Source organism: Lutjanus erythropterus, chromosome 20, assembly GCF_056507025.1.
Source record: "Lutjanus erythropterus isolate fLutEry1 chromosome 20, fLutEry1.hap2, whole genome shotgun sequence".
Classification (NCBI taxonomy): domain Eukaryota; kingdom Metazoa; phylum Chordata; class Actinopteri; order Lutjaniformes; family Lutjanidae; genus Lutjanus; species Lutjanus erythropterus.
Window position 1 is genome coordinate 25,016,262 of NC_139336.1, and position 18,671 is coordinate 25,034,932.

At 38.8% G+C, this 18,671-nt stretch overlaps 1 protein-coding gene across 1 annotated transcript in view; it reads left to right on the forward strand.

The window, feature by feature from the left end:
- Positions 1-18,671, forward strand: part of lamc3 (laminin, gamma 3) — a 158,332-nt gene that overhangs the window by 2,752 nt on the left and 136,909 nt on the right. The window contains exon 2 of the mRNA XM_084745504.1: positions 9,646-9,950. Within this exon, the coding sequence (XP_084601630.1) occupies positions 9,646-9,950 (305 nt within the window). The remainder of the gene's footprint in view (positions 1-9,645; positions 9,951-18,671) is intronic.

Consider the following 18,671-nt stretch of genomic DNA (forward strand, 5'->3'; position numbering starts at 1 on the left):
AGCACGTCTACTGTCACTTGAAAGTATGCTAATTTTCTCTTCGTGAAAGTTTTCACAAAACTTTTGGTCAGAAGTCCCTCAGGTTTTGGAGTTTTTGAAATGTGGTCAAATACTTATAATTAAACAACCAGTGTGTAGAAATTAGTGGCATTAGCGTTGAAGTTGCAGACTGCAACCAGCTTGCCTCAACCTCACTTTCCATGTGTGTAAGTGTGTTTTCAAAGAAGAAAAAACAAAAATTGCAGCTAAATATCCAACAACCTATGTTCAGTTTAAAAGAGCAACACAGTGGGAAGCCAAGACTACTCAGGAAATTGTGCAACTATTATATCAGTTGAGAAATGCTTTGTGTTCACCTTTTCCATTTGCAGGAGCTTCACTTGATTAACTTGTGATACAAAGGAAAGCACCAGTGCATTGTTAAAAAATAATTGAGATTTAGAATAATGATGCACAGATATAAGTGTCATGATTTGGGGAGGGAAAGTGGATTCATAATTGCAGTATCTTATTATGTGAAATGAGCCAAACTCTTAAAGACAGATTATTGTTGCTAGAAATAAATTATGTAAATATAATGTTTCTGAAGCATTAAGAGGATTCCCTGACAGTAGTTGACTTTTGTTGACACTTTATCTTTTGTTTGGCTCTTGAAAGTCTTCACTAAAAGTTACTTGTGCAAGCAAAACATCTGGGTCAACTATTTCATGGATAACAGATTTAGGCTGCTTGTTTACGGCAAGATCAGGGTGTTAGGGTTTGGTGGTGAAATGTGAAAAACATAAATTTAAATAATTAAGCTTCACTTTATTTTGCTGGGCTTGGAATTGAACCTGGGTTTTCACAGTTCAAAGCAAATATGCAGCCATCCACCACTTTCACCACGCTGCATTATTCCTGTGTTAGTAATACAAGTTTTTGGGATTACTTCCTTCACGCACTCCTTTCCTTTGAGAAAATGCATTGGACTCACTTTTTGTACACTGTGTATATATTTGCATTTGAAGACATTCCTCATTTCACCAAATTTTATGAGACCAGCTTGAGCCATTAGCATCATTATCCCATTACCATGCTGTAGAAAACTGCTGAAATAAGTAACAGGGCACATTTGTCACTTTAACTGAATTAAATTGTGGCGATTAATGTTACAAAGCACTAATACAAATCTTTCTATGAAATTACCTTTCCCACTTCCATTTATTTGCTGAGCTGTGTGTGTGTGTGTGTGTGCGTGACAGAGGGTGTCAGCAAGGGCATACACAGGAATTTAGGAATGTGAAGAATATTGCTCTGGGCCAACCTTTATTATTGAAATAAACCAATAGAAAATAAATGCTAATTAAAATTTTGGGAAAGAGAACATTTAATAAATCCTCAGTTTAAACACAGAGGTTGAAAACAGCATTTCGTGTGCTGTTTAATCCGTCCCCTCTTTCCTCTGGCTCTGCAAATGACAAACAGCATTATGTCCAAACAGTGAATATATTACCAAATCAAGAGAAGTCACCAGTGACTTTCATGTATTGTGCCATGAGCGGGCTGCTAACAAGCCAGCTAAACCCAAAACAATTACTCCTCTATTTAATTTTAAAAGAATAGTTTAACATTTGGGGAAATGTGTACATCGGTTCGGAGGGAAATAGGTCATCTGTAAAGCTCACTAACTAACGTGATCTTCTTGTTTAATGCCTTGTCTTCTGGAGTCTTCCCATCACCGTGTGGTCGTCAGGTAACCAGCTAAGATTCCAGGAAATCACTGCTATCAGTCAAGAAAATGTCTTTTTGTGAACAGACAGGCATCTGATTGGTATCAGTCTTTCTATCTAACTCTTGACAAAAAATAGTATATTTCCAAAAATGTCAAACTACTCCTAAACTGAACTCTGCCTGTATTCATAAGACAGCTGTACTAATCATTGAGAAGCTTCTCACATTAGTGAAAACGAATCACCAGAGAGCTGACACTTGCTAAATTGTGCAGATATTCCATCATCGTGAGCACAGAATTGTGTGGTGATGTAGACAAATGTAAACTACTGCTGACAACATATTTAATATACAGTCTGTGGCTCCATCCCCTAGTTGGACTGCTGTACTCATTTTTGCGTGCACAATGGCTTCATATTGCTTCTTTAACTATATTATTTTGTGTATGTGTCTGTCTGGACTTCAAGCAATCAGTCAGTGAAGTCAATTCCTGTTCAAAAGTAGAAATTTTCTTGACAGTTCTGATTTCCTTCCTCCTCCTCCTCCTCCTCCTCTGGAGGTGGAGAGTGGGCGCTCCCCATCAAAAAGCTCTGCTTCAAAGGAACAAGAGACAGGGACAAAATGATGACAGAAGTTGGAAATGTCAGAGCTCTGACCATAGAGGAACTGTTATATCACGTGCTCTGAAAGCAAGAAGTACCTCCGTCAAATGGAGAGTATTGATTTCCAATAGCAAGTAGATGTCTGGCTGTGTTTTGAGGCTTTGTTGTTTATAATCTCCGGCTATTTCTTTTCCTCGGGAAAGGTGCCAGAGCTGCTGCTGCAGAGGTATGTCCTGTGTTGTCTGGAGGGTTTGTTTTTCTTCAAACAATCCCAACACCCACAAGTCTGTCTCCCTCAGACTGAATTGACCTTTGCCCCTTTTCTGCACATCTCCAAAACATGTGTTTTTCTCCACCTGACGCTTTGAGACTCTTAAAAGGAGGATAATTATGTTTTTATAACACAGAATTTTATGTAACTGTCACAGAATATCCCTAAATTTTGTATGTGTGGCATGCCTTTGTTCGGCTCTGTGATCCATCTGGGTTGCCAGTGGGGGGTGTCCTCGACATTACTGTTTTCTTTTGCCTCTCCAAACAAAACAAGCGCTTTCTGACGGGAATACAGGCAAATGCTGGGATGATAAACACAGCGGTAGGATGTAGGGACACATACTGCAGCCAGGTCAGAGTGGGTCTGTGGAAGAGTAGAAAGAAATGGGGGAGTCGCGCTGCTTCAAGGGGAGTAAACAAAACATAATGAGGAAGAAGACGGGGGGGAGGAAAAAAAGAAAATGCTGGGCGGTTTGCTGGTAAGGAATTGGGGTCAGGTTTTTCCCACAAAGACTGGAGGAACACACACACACACATTCTAACAGCACACATTGATGTCTGCAGCTGGTTCTCATTCAGCACCGTCAAAGAAAAGCAACATCCTGTCTCAGATGTAAAACAATTATAAAAGTCTGCCAAAGTTGGCATGAGGCTCTCACAGCTTATTGGAGCACATATCAGACACAGCTCTCCTCTTCTGTTATGTTTCATACTGAAACTTTAAGACGCACCACGATCAGAAGATAAACCCACTCATCCGAGTATTTGCCGAACATAAAAATCTTAGTTTGTAGTGAAGAGATTGTAAATATTGAGACTATAGTACTTGTGGCGTGTTTAGTCTCAGCCTGTCTCAGACGAGAGCAGCTGTGTTGAGTTGACAGTAATGACTCAGAACAGGTCACTTCTGCAGCTCCTTTACATCCTTTACTTTTAACATTGTCCAAATAGCCATTTTATTGGTGTGTCTCTGCACGACGTGAACATCTGTGGTAGTGTCACGTGATTCTGGACCAGCCCTGTAAAGTCACACTGCTATGTTTTACTGGGTTTCCAACCTTGTCTTGATTTTCAGTTTGTTTTTTCTCTTTAGATTTTTTGTTTAATTCTGCTGTGCTTTGGCACTGAAATGATTCCTCAAGAAATCTGATTGCTAAAAAGATGTTTGATGATATTATGAAATACTGTGGAGTCATGGGAGTTGTTATCTTCATTTTTAAACATCCACCATAGCTGATGAAAATGCATCTGACTTCCTTCCTTCAACCTCTGGCTTACCCAGATGCATCCCGTTTTTTTCCCTGGAAGTTATAGCAGCAACTGGCTAGCAAACAACTAGCAGGAAACGCACAGTAACCCTGAATAAATTATGTATTTCTCTGTTTGTACATTGTTGAAAACATTTAGGATAATATAAGCACAGAACCTAACAAAATATATAATATAAAGCTAGGGATTTTAGTCATTTCTTATGTGATAATGTTGCATATTATAGCTTTAATCCACATAATTATATAATGTGCACTATATTTCAATAATTATTACTGTCATTGAAAGCACAAGAGAAAATATCAAAGGGTGAAGAGAAGAGACAGGCCAGAGAAAACCTAACCTTGAGTTTATGCTATGTGTGAATCATTTCAAAAGTGGAGTTGGCTTCCATTAAATAGATGTTTTAAATTCCATAATTTATTTAGAAATAATTCATTGGCTGGGGCAATTTGATGTTTTTCAGAACTACATGATCCCTCCCCTCCCTCGAAGGGTGGATGGATGGATTTTCATAATTTCTGTGGACCTCTCTGACTAGTACAGTTAAGACATAGGTCACATCTAGGGGCAAATTTTAGACTTGAACGGTAAATTAGGTTGATTGACAGCTTGTCTAATTAGCAGCAGAATTCTGTTAAATTAAAAGTTGGGGTTAGGGATGTGGATGTAATTAAATATAACCTTAAAATGCAGTTACTGTTTTTTTGCCACTTGGGCCCAAAAAAACGGCGTAACAAGGACATACAGTATTGTTTCCATTTTAATCTGATATGGTGAAATTATCAGCAAACACTTCCAGCAAACACAACACACCATTATAATTCATTTGGAATTGTGTCTGTGGCCACCTGGCAAATGCAAATCCAATATTCTCTCTCTTTTTAACTCCTAACGGAATTATGTTGCTCTTTAGCTTCGAAATGCTACGTCATGTTAAGCAGCTAGTTAATTCAGTCTGTGTGCTTTTCTTTGGTACGGTTTTTAAGGCTTTTAGCTAGAAACCAGTGCTGTGAAAGTGGTGAAGGTGATCCAAAACAGTAATGTTTAAAACAGGGAATAAACAATGAGATTAAAGATTTTATAAAGCTTGGTAGAGCTGGGTGACGGTTCTCTGTTTGTCACTGTGAGTAGGATCAGTCTTTTGTAATTATGAAAATATTGTTTACATTTGCTTTAACTATGGTTAGAATCATCTTTAGTGAAAAGTGTGGGATCATTTCAAGCCTAAACAAAACAAGAACTGTACAGACAGTGTCAGTTGTAGAACCAAACTACCACAATTGCACGATGCCAGTACTTCAGCATCCAGTCTCTGCATCACGTGCACAGAGTGGATGCAAATGTTAATAAATGAATATGATAGCTAGTTCAGCTGAGGGCTAGTAAAGAATGTAGCCCGAGTTAATTGCAGCTTTATGTAGTGGCTTGTCAGGAATGGAAATCAATATGGTGGCTAAGGGTGTCATGATGAATGGGGACAATGAACAGTCTGACTGTCCGAGAGATAGCTAGATATCTAAATTTCATCGGCAGTCCGTGTGCAGGCAAATCAATTCAGGTCTGCATCAAAATGCAAGTCTAGGGAGGTGCAGAGAGAGTCTGTAACTGTAACTTTATAATAGTGTACAAAATTAAATTATATTTAAATAATGTAATCATGTAATGTGTATTATTAACATGATATCATGTTTTAAATATCAACAAACCTAATGGTAGGAATGGCAGAAAATAAAATGCTGCAGTGAGTTTTTGAAAGCTTAGGCTTAATTCATGTTATTATGATAGTCACACAGTTTGTGCTCTCGAAGTGAGGCATTAAATTCCCCAGAAAGCAAAATATCAGGTGGCGTAAGTAGCAATTGGAGCCTAAAATGCACCAACTCAATATGGCAGATATAGTCACGGAGCTTCTTGTGTTGTAAAGGAAACCAATTAGAGTAAGATACCTGTTTAATTTCTCTTTTGTAAATTCCCTGTTGCTTTTTTATAAAACAGAGGTGTTTCTTATCTAATTACTCGTTAAATCAATAGAATAATCAGTAGAATTCTGCATTGCTAAAATAATTGATGGCTGCAGCCCTACTGTGCTTGGTTAAAATCTTAATAGCTAAAAAAAAATACCCTTCTAGGTGCCCCTATAAGTGTAATGGATATATAAAGTATGCACTCCTGAAAGGAGGATGTATCATGCATCATTAAACTTTATGCATATAAACATACAAATATCCTTTGCAATTAGTCTGCATTTCATCACAGGGGATATCCAACAAATGTTTCATCTTCTGCCTCTTTTATGTTTTCGCCTCAATCCCCGCAGGGCTGAGCTCACCTCATGTGGGGAGTAAATGAAAGCTAAATGATCTTAGTTCTCCTAAAGGAAAGATACCATTAGAGATTTCTGCAGAGACAAGAGACAGAGAGATGCCTGGCTCTCTGACTTGGCAGAGAAAAAGCAACAGATGTCATTATGGTTGTACCAGTGGATGGCATCCCTCTATGAATGTGCAGAGCGGCTGAGACTTAGTATCTAATGATGTAGAAAAAAATCCCCATGAGTGCAATGAAGAAGCCTGTTAAGAGAGTTTCTTCATGTTACTTCCCACTCTGGTCTCAATATGACTTCAGTTTGTGTCTGCCCAGTTAATCCCCCGTAAAGCCGCACACAACATTTGGCGGACTCTTAACGTGTGATCATATTCAGGAAGTATAACTCTGCAAGTGTCCCTGATATGGCTCCAAGATTATTGTTTGGAGTGTCCACACTGAGTAAACAATGGGAGGAAATGATAGCACTCAATCAAAAGGACACATTGATTCTCTGTTTGCTTTGAGATCAGGGAAGAAGATGTCTGTTTTCATACAAAACCCAATAAGTACAGCAGCTATGTTGCAAATTAATGACTTCCTGACAACAATTTAAAGGAGATCGCTGTAAATGATTTACTGCAATCATAAATCGTCCATGATGTGCCAGGATAGATTAAGGAAACATGCTAAATTCAAACACCCAGCTATGATGTTTTTCAGAATTTTCTGTTCTGTTTCGGTTTCCCCATTTCCTGTTAATTGCAGTTCAAATGACAGGTTTTCACAGTTGCACATTTCTACACATTTCTTTCTCACCATACTGAAACCGTCCACACACACACAGTGCATGTAGCTAATGGAAAAAAAAAATTTACATTTTGCATTTTTATGCGTGATGTTTCTATGTCACATGGTAAGGCAGTCAGTCTCTGAAATCCAACTGTAAATTGTATTTTTGCAGCAGTGGGCTTTTGTTTCCCAAACAGCCTTAGCTTTACATTGACATACAATGAACCGTTGTAATCAGCTGGGCAGCCAGGAAACATCCTCAGTTGTTATTGTCATTTTAAGATATTGCACTTGTCTTGTGCTCTGCAGAGTTCCTGCAGCCTGCCAGAGCTTCTGGAGAGGAGTGGGTGGAAGGAAACAACTCCCTTCAACCATAAATCCTATATTAAACAGGGAATCAACCTGTTTGATATACAATCTGTGGCTCCAACTCACTATTTGGACTGCGGTACTCATTTCTTGGTCACTCAATTTCTACATATTGCTCCTTTAACCCTTAGAAAGCACTGTGAAGAAAAAGCATGCATTAATTCAAGCCATCTGCAATATGGGAAAAAAAGATGCCTAAATGTATTCTTTCCTAACTTTTCCTCTCATTTAACATGTACCTGGGAGATTCATCCCTCCACTTATTATGCACCTTCAGAAATTACTTTTCAGACATTTCTTCAGTTACAATGCAACAGCAATTACACCGTAACCCAGTTGAATCTGCTAAATCCCCCAGCACCAACTCAAATGGAAATCTGGGTATATCTCCTCGTTTGCTTCGGATCTTTCCAGATGCAGAGCTTGTGCTCTGAAACCCGTTTTCCCTTTTTCACAGATTGAAGTTGAATCATTGCTTCAGGGCAAATACAAACCTATTTCAAAATTTCAAACCTATGAAACTTCTCTTTCTCTCTGTTTCCTCCTGATGCCCCCAAATGACTGATACACCACTAAAACTTCACCATAGATATATAATTTAAGCAATTATATGTTCAATTCTGAAACCCTTTTTTTGACTTAACATAGAGCTTATTGTCTGTAGTGCATAGATACCCAGGTGTCTTCCCTCTATCTCTGTCCTTTACTTTATTTCCACCTTTGTTTTCTTTATAATAGAAGTTTCCTCTACATCCCCTGCATAACATTTTTTTCTATATTTTCCCCCCAATATTGTTCTAATTTGTTTCTAACACGTTCATCCTAAATTTGCATGTAGGATATTATCTGTTCCTTGAGGTTTCCTCTGTAGGAACCTAGTCTGAGCCAGTGGTATTTTGTTTTTTTTTTCCATAAAGGGATAGTTCAGTTTATTTGATATGTGATTGTATGAGGTATCAATAGTCGGTGTATCAGCTACAGTAGATGCCAGTCTATGCACCCTGAGTTAAGAGAAGGGGAGAGGAATACTGGTATGAAAGCTAAGCAATGAACTGCAACAACAGATATTTTAGAGACTTAAAATAAGTGTATGCTATTTTTAGAACATTTCCACCACTTTAACAGCCTTTTCCAATGGTAAACTGCTGTTACCAAATATTGCTCTCTCCAAACCAACCAAACTCCATATGCAAATCAGTAAATTTGCCTCAGAGAACACAGGATTTGCAGGTCTACCTCTGCCTTGATCTGTTAGTTTGTTTGTATTAATGTGTGATTTTGGTGACTATCCTTTTAAAATGCCAAAGTGGTGATTCAGTGGCAATATTTGGCTTATATAACCTGGCAAAAAAAGACTGTCTGGTGTTAAAGTAAAGCTGAATTTTATCAAATGTAACATGTCTTCCTAATGTTTAGCTGTTTTGTTGTATACATGGAAATTGACATAATTAACCTTTTGACCAAACTGCTTCTTAATGTTATGTTTTAAGGAAGTAGATTTTGTAGATTTTTTGCTCCTCCACCATGTAAATGTAAGTGAGGACTCTCCTCCCCATGATTGAGCACATCTGCGTCTTATCCTCTGCTGAATGTCTGTTGAGCTGTTTTGTCCTTCAATACCCTGAAGAGGGCTGTCATGTGGAAGCGTTGGTAAATTATTCAAACCTTTATTTTTCTCCACCTTCCTCTACCTGTACTTTCATTGTGGTTGTCACCTCTCCAACACTGGTGTGTGTTCCTTCTTCCTCTCATCCTAATTCTCCGCCTTACTCAGCCCCCCATGGCACTCATTAGTGTTTTGCTTGTTTGACCAATCACTTTTCTATTGATTAGATTTGTTGCTTTCCTGTCGCACCTTAAATGTTGCAGCAGACTGTATTCTAACCAGTCATTCGACAACACAGGCACTTTTCCCCTCTGTGATTTTGCCCTTACTGGCCTGTTCTGTCCTACAGTTATTAATATGAGAAAAAAAGTCTTTTTTGTCTCTTTCCCTTTGACCTATGTTTCTCTTCTGGGAACCATTACGATCTGGATAATGAGAAAATAATCCTGGGTATTCTTCTACTCCTGCAGGAATGACATTCATTTACCCTGCGTGGAGGCACGGGAAATTAAGCCGATCCCCCATTGTTTTCCTTCTTTCTATAATGCAATTATGTCCGGTTTTTTTTCTTTGCTCCTGGGCCCTAAACTATCACCCTGCAGTATTTGTCTCTTACATAACCAGCCCTGATCTAACTGCGTTACTACAATGGATCTAGTTTTAACAGTAATTCTGCCACTGATTCCATTCAAAGCTAATCATATCTGTTTTCCACAGGGAAGGCTTTTGAGATAACCTACATACGACTGAAATTCTACACCAGTCGGCCAGAAAGCTTCGCCATCTACAAGCGCACAGAACAGGACGGTCCCTGGCTGCCTTACCAGTATTACAGTGCCTCTTGTAAGAAGACCTATGAGAAGGAAGCAAAGGCTTACATTCGCCCAGGAGATGATGAGAGGAGTGCTCTTTGTACAGATGAGTTCAGCGATATCTCTCCCCTCACTGGAGGAAATGTGGCTTTCTCCACCCTTGAGGGACGGCCCAGTGCATACAACTTCGACCAAAGTGTGGTGTTGCAGGTGAGGATGCATTTTGTTGTGTACTTTGTATGTGCATTATGGCATTCGTTTGAATGACATGGCTGTTATCGGCTACACTTTCATCTGTCACCAGTCAAAGTGATTCTGCAGAGATGACAACAGGAAAGCTGTCACACACTTCATGTAATAATACAGATTTTACAGACTGACTGTAGTGAAGAAAAAAAACAGTCACAAAAAGGACAATAAGATTCTATATCAGTTAACCTTAAAGGAACAGTTCACAAATCAACAATACATACTTTCCCAATGACCTGCAGTGCCTGTAGTGTTATAGTTTAGAGATATCAGCCGTAGAGATGTCTGCCCTCTCTCCAATATAATGGGACTAAATGGCACTTGGCTTGTGCTTAAAGCACCAAAAGATACATTTGAAAAAATCAAAACCAGTCTCTTTCCAAAGACCATGACCCAGTTACTCAAAATAATCCATAGTTCTTGTTGTAAACAGTTTCATTTAGGGACTATTTTCTTCTGCGGTAGAATCTACCAGAACTTAACAAGGTGCCACGTAGTCCCATTATACTGGAGAGAAGGTAGATATCTCCAAAACTTCACAACTTGCACCAAAACTATCTAGATGGATAAACAGCACTACAAGCCAGAGGAAAAATATAATTGTATGTGCACTTCTCCTCATTGCTGCCAATGTGATAGGGTGTGGGGAAAAAAACAAGCCTAAACAGGAGCAGAGGCTTTTTTTTTTCTACCAGTCCTGTAACTTTATACCCCAGACACCATGTTTCACAGCTTAACTGCACTGTCTTGTCTACCAGCAGAGAGACTGACCTCTGGTGGCACATGCTGCGCACTACAATACATTGCCTCGACACAGTATCTCTTTAACAGTATTTTAGATTGTATTGTATAATAGGTAATACCTTTATACTGGCCAAGTCAGTCAGTCAGATTCACCCTTACGTCCTTCAGAAAAGGGTCATCATGTACCTCCAGACACTACGGCCACTGCACAGATCACATGTGCTGTGCAACTCATGTTTATTACCGCACATGATGCTCTTGGACACCTCAAGCGTAGATTAGATCATCAAAACCCAACACTTTTACAGAAACAAACAAACAACAACAAAAAAACCAAACCATAGCTAAGCACACATACATGCATGCCTTAAAGGCTTTTCCAAAGCATGGTGAAGGGAATCTAATGTTATGTTTAGCACTGATTAACATTGATGAAGCTGTGAGAGGGGCTGTGCTGAATTAATGGCAGCCTCCCGAGGGAGCGCCTCGGAGGGGGTGGGCACAGTAAAGCGTGGCTAAAAATGAGTAAATAAAGCTCTTAATGCAGCCACTCCTTTTTTGTTGACAAGGCTGTGAGTATGCTGTGAGTATGTCTGTCCATGTGTGTGCTCCGCGTCTGTACTTCAGTGAAAAACTTCTCTCATTATTTATTACTGAGGATCTTACTGTAGCTGTCATGTGTGCAGAGATCAGTGGCTATGTCTGCCATACAGATAAATTCCAAGCAACAGAATTTCCAAGTCTCAGCATGGCCTTCTGCATCTTATAATGGACCGAAGTGTGCAGTAAAAATAACCTTGTCACAACAAATTACAGTGAAAGTAAGTTAGCACATTAGAGAGGTCCTACAGGACCATCTGCTGAAGGAGAATATATAATGTTGATACAGTAATAATAGCTCCATTTCTACGCAGATGAAACATGTGTATGAGCGGCCAGAGGACGTAGACCAGGATATGAAACTGAGATTGTCCACCTCCAACGAGAGGTGGTATTGCAAGCGGATAAATCTCCATCCAAATTGGTCATTTGGATTGAATATGACTGGCCGGCAGACTCTCAATAAGATGCAGCAACATTTATCCTGACAGCTGCTGAAATTTTAATCTTAAGACATAACTGTGTCTTCACACAGAACATAAAGTGAATTTTAGAAGTGGCTCGATTGCATATGAAGTAAGTGTAAAATTAGCTGCGGAACAAGTTGACAGAATTAAAAGTTGGAGCATGATTTGAAAATGTTTCAAATTAATTTTTCTCTTGAATTTATGAGACAAGAGGAAAATATAGAGAAATAGGAGGGAAATGTGACAGCCCTCTTGATTTTCTTTCCTTCACTTCCTCTTTAGCTGTTGTTCCCATAGACATTTTATTATAATATAGACAACATATTTACCGCAGCCGTCCATTACCTGTATACATCAACACCACCACCATATTGGTGCAGCTAAGACCAGTTCTGGCTTCTGAACAAATTCATGGGGAGCTGCCATTTTTCTGGATAGAAGTCACTATAACATTCACATTTACACATGCAAAACACTTCTGATGTTACTGACTTACATACTTTACGTTGCCTTGATTAGCTTATATTATAGTTAAAAAAACTCTTCAGTAAAAAGGCACATGTTGTCCTCTCCTCTTTGTCCTTGTTTTGAGCTGAGCTGCAACAAAGTTGGGGCTCATCTGGGATCTGAACCTGTGACCTCTTGCAAGACTCATAACCCTGGACAGAAACAACAGGAGTTTTTAAGTTCTGAGATCAAACAGAGACTGAGCTGAGCACAAACACACAGACACAGTCCTTGGTGTCTGTTGCTAGCTCATCATCCAACTGCAAATCCAAGATATTATTATTATTATGTTAGTAATGTTACAGTTTGCTAAATACTTATAGAAGGAACCGCCTTTTGATGGAAGAAATTTATAATCTTTGTGTGCCACGCAAACCCTGCAGGGATGTGGTTAGTGTGGATGGTACACATACTAATAGCAAAGTTTTGGGACAACAGACTGGGGATTGCATCCTGAGTCCTGCTTAGGCTTAGGCAACAAAAGCACGTTGGGTAAGGTCAGAGAAAGATCATGGTTTTGGTTAAATATTGATAGTAAAGACGTCCTTTTTTTTGTGCTTCAAGACAAGGTGGAGTTCTTCAATACTTAACCAAGATCACAATCTTTCCTTAACCTCAACCACGTGCTTCGAGTGCTTAAACGTAACCATAAAAAACAGCTACGACTGGTATTGCTGTTATATTGTAGGAAAAATACATTAAATACATTATTGTATCCTTGCTAGGTTGTGTATATTATGTTATTATATTGTAAAGTTTGTAATTAAAGTGGCATTAAAACGTATTTCCTTTTGCAAATAAGTAGAATATATATAAAAGTAATTTTCATCATCCCATTATTGCCTGCTTTCTTTTAAGAACTACACTGCTGTTATGTTGCCATCACTAAAAGCAGAAGCAACAGCAATAATACAGTGAAACGATTTAAACGACCCCAGCAGGAGGGACATGATGAATAAAACTCATTTAAAGTCTTATTTATTGTTTCTCAGTAAAAGTCCCACCACCTGATTCACAGCATGTGGGTAACATATAGGCCTCCCACTGGCTGACTGTCTTCCTCTTTCTACTGTCCCCTACACTTTGTGCATGTTGCTATTTTTATTCCCTGTCTCTACAACAACAGTAAGAACAAAAAAAACCCCACCATGTAGTGCACATACATCTTCAACAATAATCTCCAGGGACCGTACGTCGCAATGATCAGTCCGCAGCCAAATGCTCCTGATAATGATGACATGTTCTTCTGTCTGACCTTTCTCATGAAATGTGAAGAAAAAGTGTGGAAATAGGTCTGGAAATGCAAGACTACCACCTCCGTAAAGGAAGCTGTCCTCCTCCACATCATTAAATAAGAAGAGTAAGGGTGTCTTTATGTGGGGGATATGCAGCGTAACCCTGCATAACCACAACCCGTTTCCAAAGAAAGAAGCCATCTTCCAAAATGTAATAAAGTCACAATGAGGGAATTTTTGGAGGATGTGTGCTGCTCAGCCTGTCGGTATATTTGCAGTTTACTGTATATAACTGTTATAAATCAATTTAAAGATGATTTAGCTATCGCACGCCCGAATTCCAATATTTCTCCCAGCACACTCCTGATGTTTTGAAACTCAACTGTGAAATATGTTGTTTCAAATCTCAATTTCAATGAAAAACTGTTGAAGCAAACTGGAGCCTGACTCTCGAGCAGAGAAATTGCTTTTTGTCCTCCAATGCTGAATAATTTTTTATTCATTCCCTTAAACAAATTATATTTGCTTTGTGAATAGAAGCTGTTATATGTTGAGGTTAGATTTAAATAGAATTGTGACGTGATTAATAAAAGCTACTTAACTTTAACAGAAGAGTCCATCTGCTTATTCTAATAGTTTGTAACTGATGAGGCTGTTTAATTAGCACTAGTTAAGGGGGTTATCTGAAGTGGGGTTGTGAGGTTTTTAACATAGTCAGTGTATTATAAACAATAGATTCTGGTCAACATGAGATGCCCCCAGAGGCAGGGAGGAGTACCTGGATGGAAGCTAAGCAATGTACTACTATGGACATGGCCAGCAGCTTAAAAAAAGGCAATATGATTTTAAGTGTATGCTGTATTTAGAATATTTTATTCCCCTACAGGAAACAACTGTTAATTAAGCCAAATATTGCTCTTTCTCTGATTTAACCAGACTCTATTGGCAAAATTTTACTTTGCAGAACATCAGACCTGCTGGTTGATCACTGGCTTGATCTGTTAGTTTGTTTGCATTATTATGTGACTTCAGTGAGTTCGACCAAACCTTTTACAACGCAGAAGTCACGCAAAAACACAAACAAACTAACAGATCAAGCCAGTGGTAGACCAAGAGCTCCACTGTCATGCGATGTAAAATTACTGGAGTCTGGTTGTGTTTTAGGGAGCGATAACTGGCTCACGTAGTGGTGGATTCCCACAGGAAAACGCTGTCTGAAACCAAGGTAAAACTGTGAAAATATTGGAAAATATTAGAAAATTCAGCGCATACTTAAACTTAGGTGGGCATTTTTCAAGTGGCAAAATTTGTTTACATGCAGCAGTATTGCTTATCTTCAGTGTTCGTGCTCCCCTCTGCTTCTCCAATCTGGGGGCATGTCACCCAGTTTCAACTTTAGGTAATACACTGACTATTGATAAATACCTCATACACCCCTGCTTCAAATCACCCAGACTATCCCTTTAAACCCCCCTAAGATGTATGATTTTAAAGGAAAAACTGTGATACAGCTAAGAACCACTTAGGGCTACATGTGGTATCTGTCCGCACACATACCTTAACCCCACCCCCAACCCCTCCCCAACCCTAACACACACACACACACATATGCTTTCTGTGCCAGATGCTGTCTCCTCATAAAACCTCCCCTCTCATCAACCACTTTGAATGTGTGACATCTCTGCGCCCTCCTACGGAGTAGAAAGAGGCTTGCTTTCCTCAAGAGTGATCCCGTTTTAAACTGGCAAAAAAGATGGAGGACAGACAGACAGCAGTGGTGAAGCTACATCGAAGCTCTCGAGCATACGCTAAGCTGAGCTGAGCAGCATGATAAAGACATTTTTCCCTTATATCTGCTATGCGAGGTCCCCTTGCGTCTACAACAAGTGAAAATAGAAATGTGCGTTTCATGTCTATTGGATTAGTGTTAGTGTTGCTATGGGCTGGGCACATTGTATGGCAGGCTACTGTCAGTAAGGCGACATAAGAGGAATCTGCACGCAGGATTTGGCTTCTAAGCTGAAAGTCCAGAAAGTTCTGTCTTGCTAGGACAACAGAGAAAGAAGAGTGAATGATAAAAAACATATTTCTAAGGCTTAGCAATCACCACTTAACCCACAGTGAAAAAAAAACAAACCTCCCTGGAAGTTTCCACAAGCCAAGGATCTACTTTTTTTTCTTTTTTGCATGACAGCAGTTTTAAAGTGCTTACAAGAAAAGGTAGCTGCAGCCTCGTTTTCTAGTTCCAAGATTATTTAACTGTCCTTTTCTGATTAATCCCTTCACACTAGCCTTCTACCACTGTGCTATTTCGGCCTCTCTATCTATTTGTTATATAATTCTGGACTCTGGCAGGCTGGGACAATAGCAAGCTGGAGTCTAGGTTTGTAGGACATACACGATTGAGCCTGCTCTCCTGAAATTTTGTAAAGTGAGCATTATGTTTTCAGTTGGAAATACAGAAACTGTGCATGAACAGAGCGAGAAATACTTATTCGCACCATGAAAGGATTATGTGGGATTAAGGAATTAAGGGACTCAGGATTATATGAAAGAGGCATGGGTAGAAACAGGTAGTCAACAATAGCGTGATAGGGAGAAAAGGGCGTTGTGGTCAGGGTGGTGGACATTTGTCTTAATCTCTAATGACCAGGGTTCAGTTACAAGTCATGGAAGAAAAAGAAAAGAACATTTATACTTTTAGTTCATTTTGTGGCCAAATTTTAGTATCTTTCTCGCCCAAGCCTGGACTGAGCTGCCTCTTAAAAACAAATTTAACCGAAGTTGTTTTACTTGCTCACGCTGAGCTGTTTGCTCATTTTTCCACCTTTCCACAGGCAAAATGTTCAATTTGTCCTGCTTTCACATAATTCAGTGGAGGTGGCGTGTAATTCTTGTGTGTCCACAACACATTGAATTCATTCCATTACATTCTGCAAGGTGTAAAACAACAAGAGGATATTTTTGGTTTTAGGCATCTTGAGCAGAGTTATAAAATTTCATCACTCTGTGAGGTGTCGTGTTTTTACTGTGTCTTGTAAAGTCTTATCATCGTATGTCTAACATGAAATAATGCGAAAAAAGCACTTTGTTATTTGAATATGCTATTAATGTTACAACAAATTATCAAAATACTGTAGCCATACCACTGGTGTTCCCTCTGGGGATAACAATGTTGGTTAGTTGGTATCTTATTGATTTGTATAGTCATTCATGGTTACCTGGTTGAAATTTACAGTTTTGAGCAAAGTGTCCCAACTATTTTTGGAGGCTGCGTTTGATCCAGATCTGGCTGTGTTCACTGGGATGTGGCTGAATCTGGTTCCATTGCCTACTCACCTGCCTTTGGGTCTGGTGCCCATTCTGGCACCAGTACCTGCTAGCAATCCCTGCTGGGACTCCCCAGCCCGGGCCTGAAAACTTCCCTGTTGGTCCAAAGGTCTTTTCTAGCTGTGTGAACAGCAGATTTCTTCTGGTGAGCTGCACTGCCACTCCAGCAAGAGTTAGCTAATAGAGCTAACTAGCTAACAGCAGCTAAAGTTAGCAGGAGTTAGTGGTAACTTTAGGTTAACTTTCTATTGATATGCTGCCCCCTGTTTGTCTAGAGATTTTGATAGGTAGCCAATTTATACATATAGCTCTCTCAACATCAACATCATGGTATTATAATGGTGAGCATGTTAGCATGTTTGTTTGTTTATTTGTTTTTGAAGTTTTTTGGCAATCTAAAATAGCATATATTGTACCAAAACATAGTACCAAAAACATTAATTTAGCTAGCTAGCCAGACTAGAGTTCTTCATGACATTTATATGTTTTCTTTATTTGTCTTTAATCTTTTTAAACTTTTGTTAGACTTAAGTGGATTCAGATCAGAGTTTTCGGTGAATCTAAAAACACGTCCCTTAGAGAAACACACCACCTCTTCTTGTTCTGGCAGAGGGGCACTGCTGTTCCAATAAACACCCTTATGACTCTTATGTCTATTGAACTGGCTTTGTTTATTATACTTCAAAAGACTTCCAAAAAAGTCTTCATTTGGTTTGTTTATCTAAGAGAGTTTGATTCCCACATGTGTCTGTCCAGAGCTCCAGCTTGTCCCTGTCTGTCCTTGTCCAGGTCAGCAGCATCTCAGCTTTCAGTCTAAATGGGGAACAGCAACAGGCGCTTTTGATTTTGGTGTCTATTCCCCAGTCAACATCTGTGTGATCTTTCCTGCTGCTCTGTGTATGTGGGACCACTGTGATCAGCTGCATGGAAAAATCAATCAATTGATGCATTAGTCAGTGTGGGAAAAGCTCATCATGATTCAGTCTTTAAAAAATGATAACTAGGTTTGCATGCATTTGTCAGTCAGTAGTAAAATCGATCCTCTTCCACAGGTGGCAGGTCTTGAAAATAATTAATACTTTATTAAACATCATGTAATATAATCTCATCAAATATGTCCTGAGGTAAAGTGTAAAATATTATTGCAGAATTATTACCATAAAGTGATGAATCATTTATTTTCCATGTACAAACTAATTAAGATCACTATCAAAACTCCCTTTTTTAATATATTCAGATGTGAAATCTGTAGTTACACATAAAATAATCATGTAGAGAAAAATAATTTCATTTTTGAACATCAGGGAAATTATATTACTGATACATAATGAAAAATATTTAACAAATCTTGGTCCCCTTGTGTACTGCATCAGATTTAAGTATTAGCAAAGTAGAGATTAGCGTTAATATTAATGTGTAGTGTTTATTATTGTTGAAAGCAGATTAATTTTGTTGATGACTAAAGTTAGCAATGCAAAAGTGCATTTTCCTCAAAACATTATTATACAAACCCCAATTCCCCAAAAATTGTGTAAAACTACAGTACAGTACCACACAAAGACAAGATATTTAATGCTCAAACTGATTAACTTTTGTTGAAAATATAAACTCATTCTGAGTTTGAGGCCTGCAACTTGTTCCACAAGAGTTGAGACAGAAGCGTGTTTACCATTGTGATACATCACATTTTCTTTCAATACTCTGTAAGCATTGGGAACCGGAGACACAAATTGCTGATATTTTGAAAGCAAAATTCTTTCCCATTCTCGCTTGATATAGAATTTCATTTGCTCAACAGT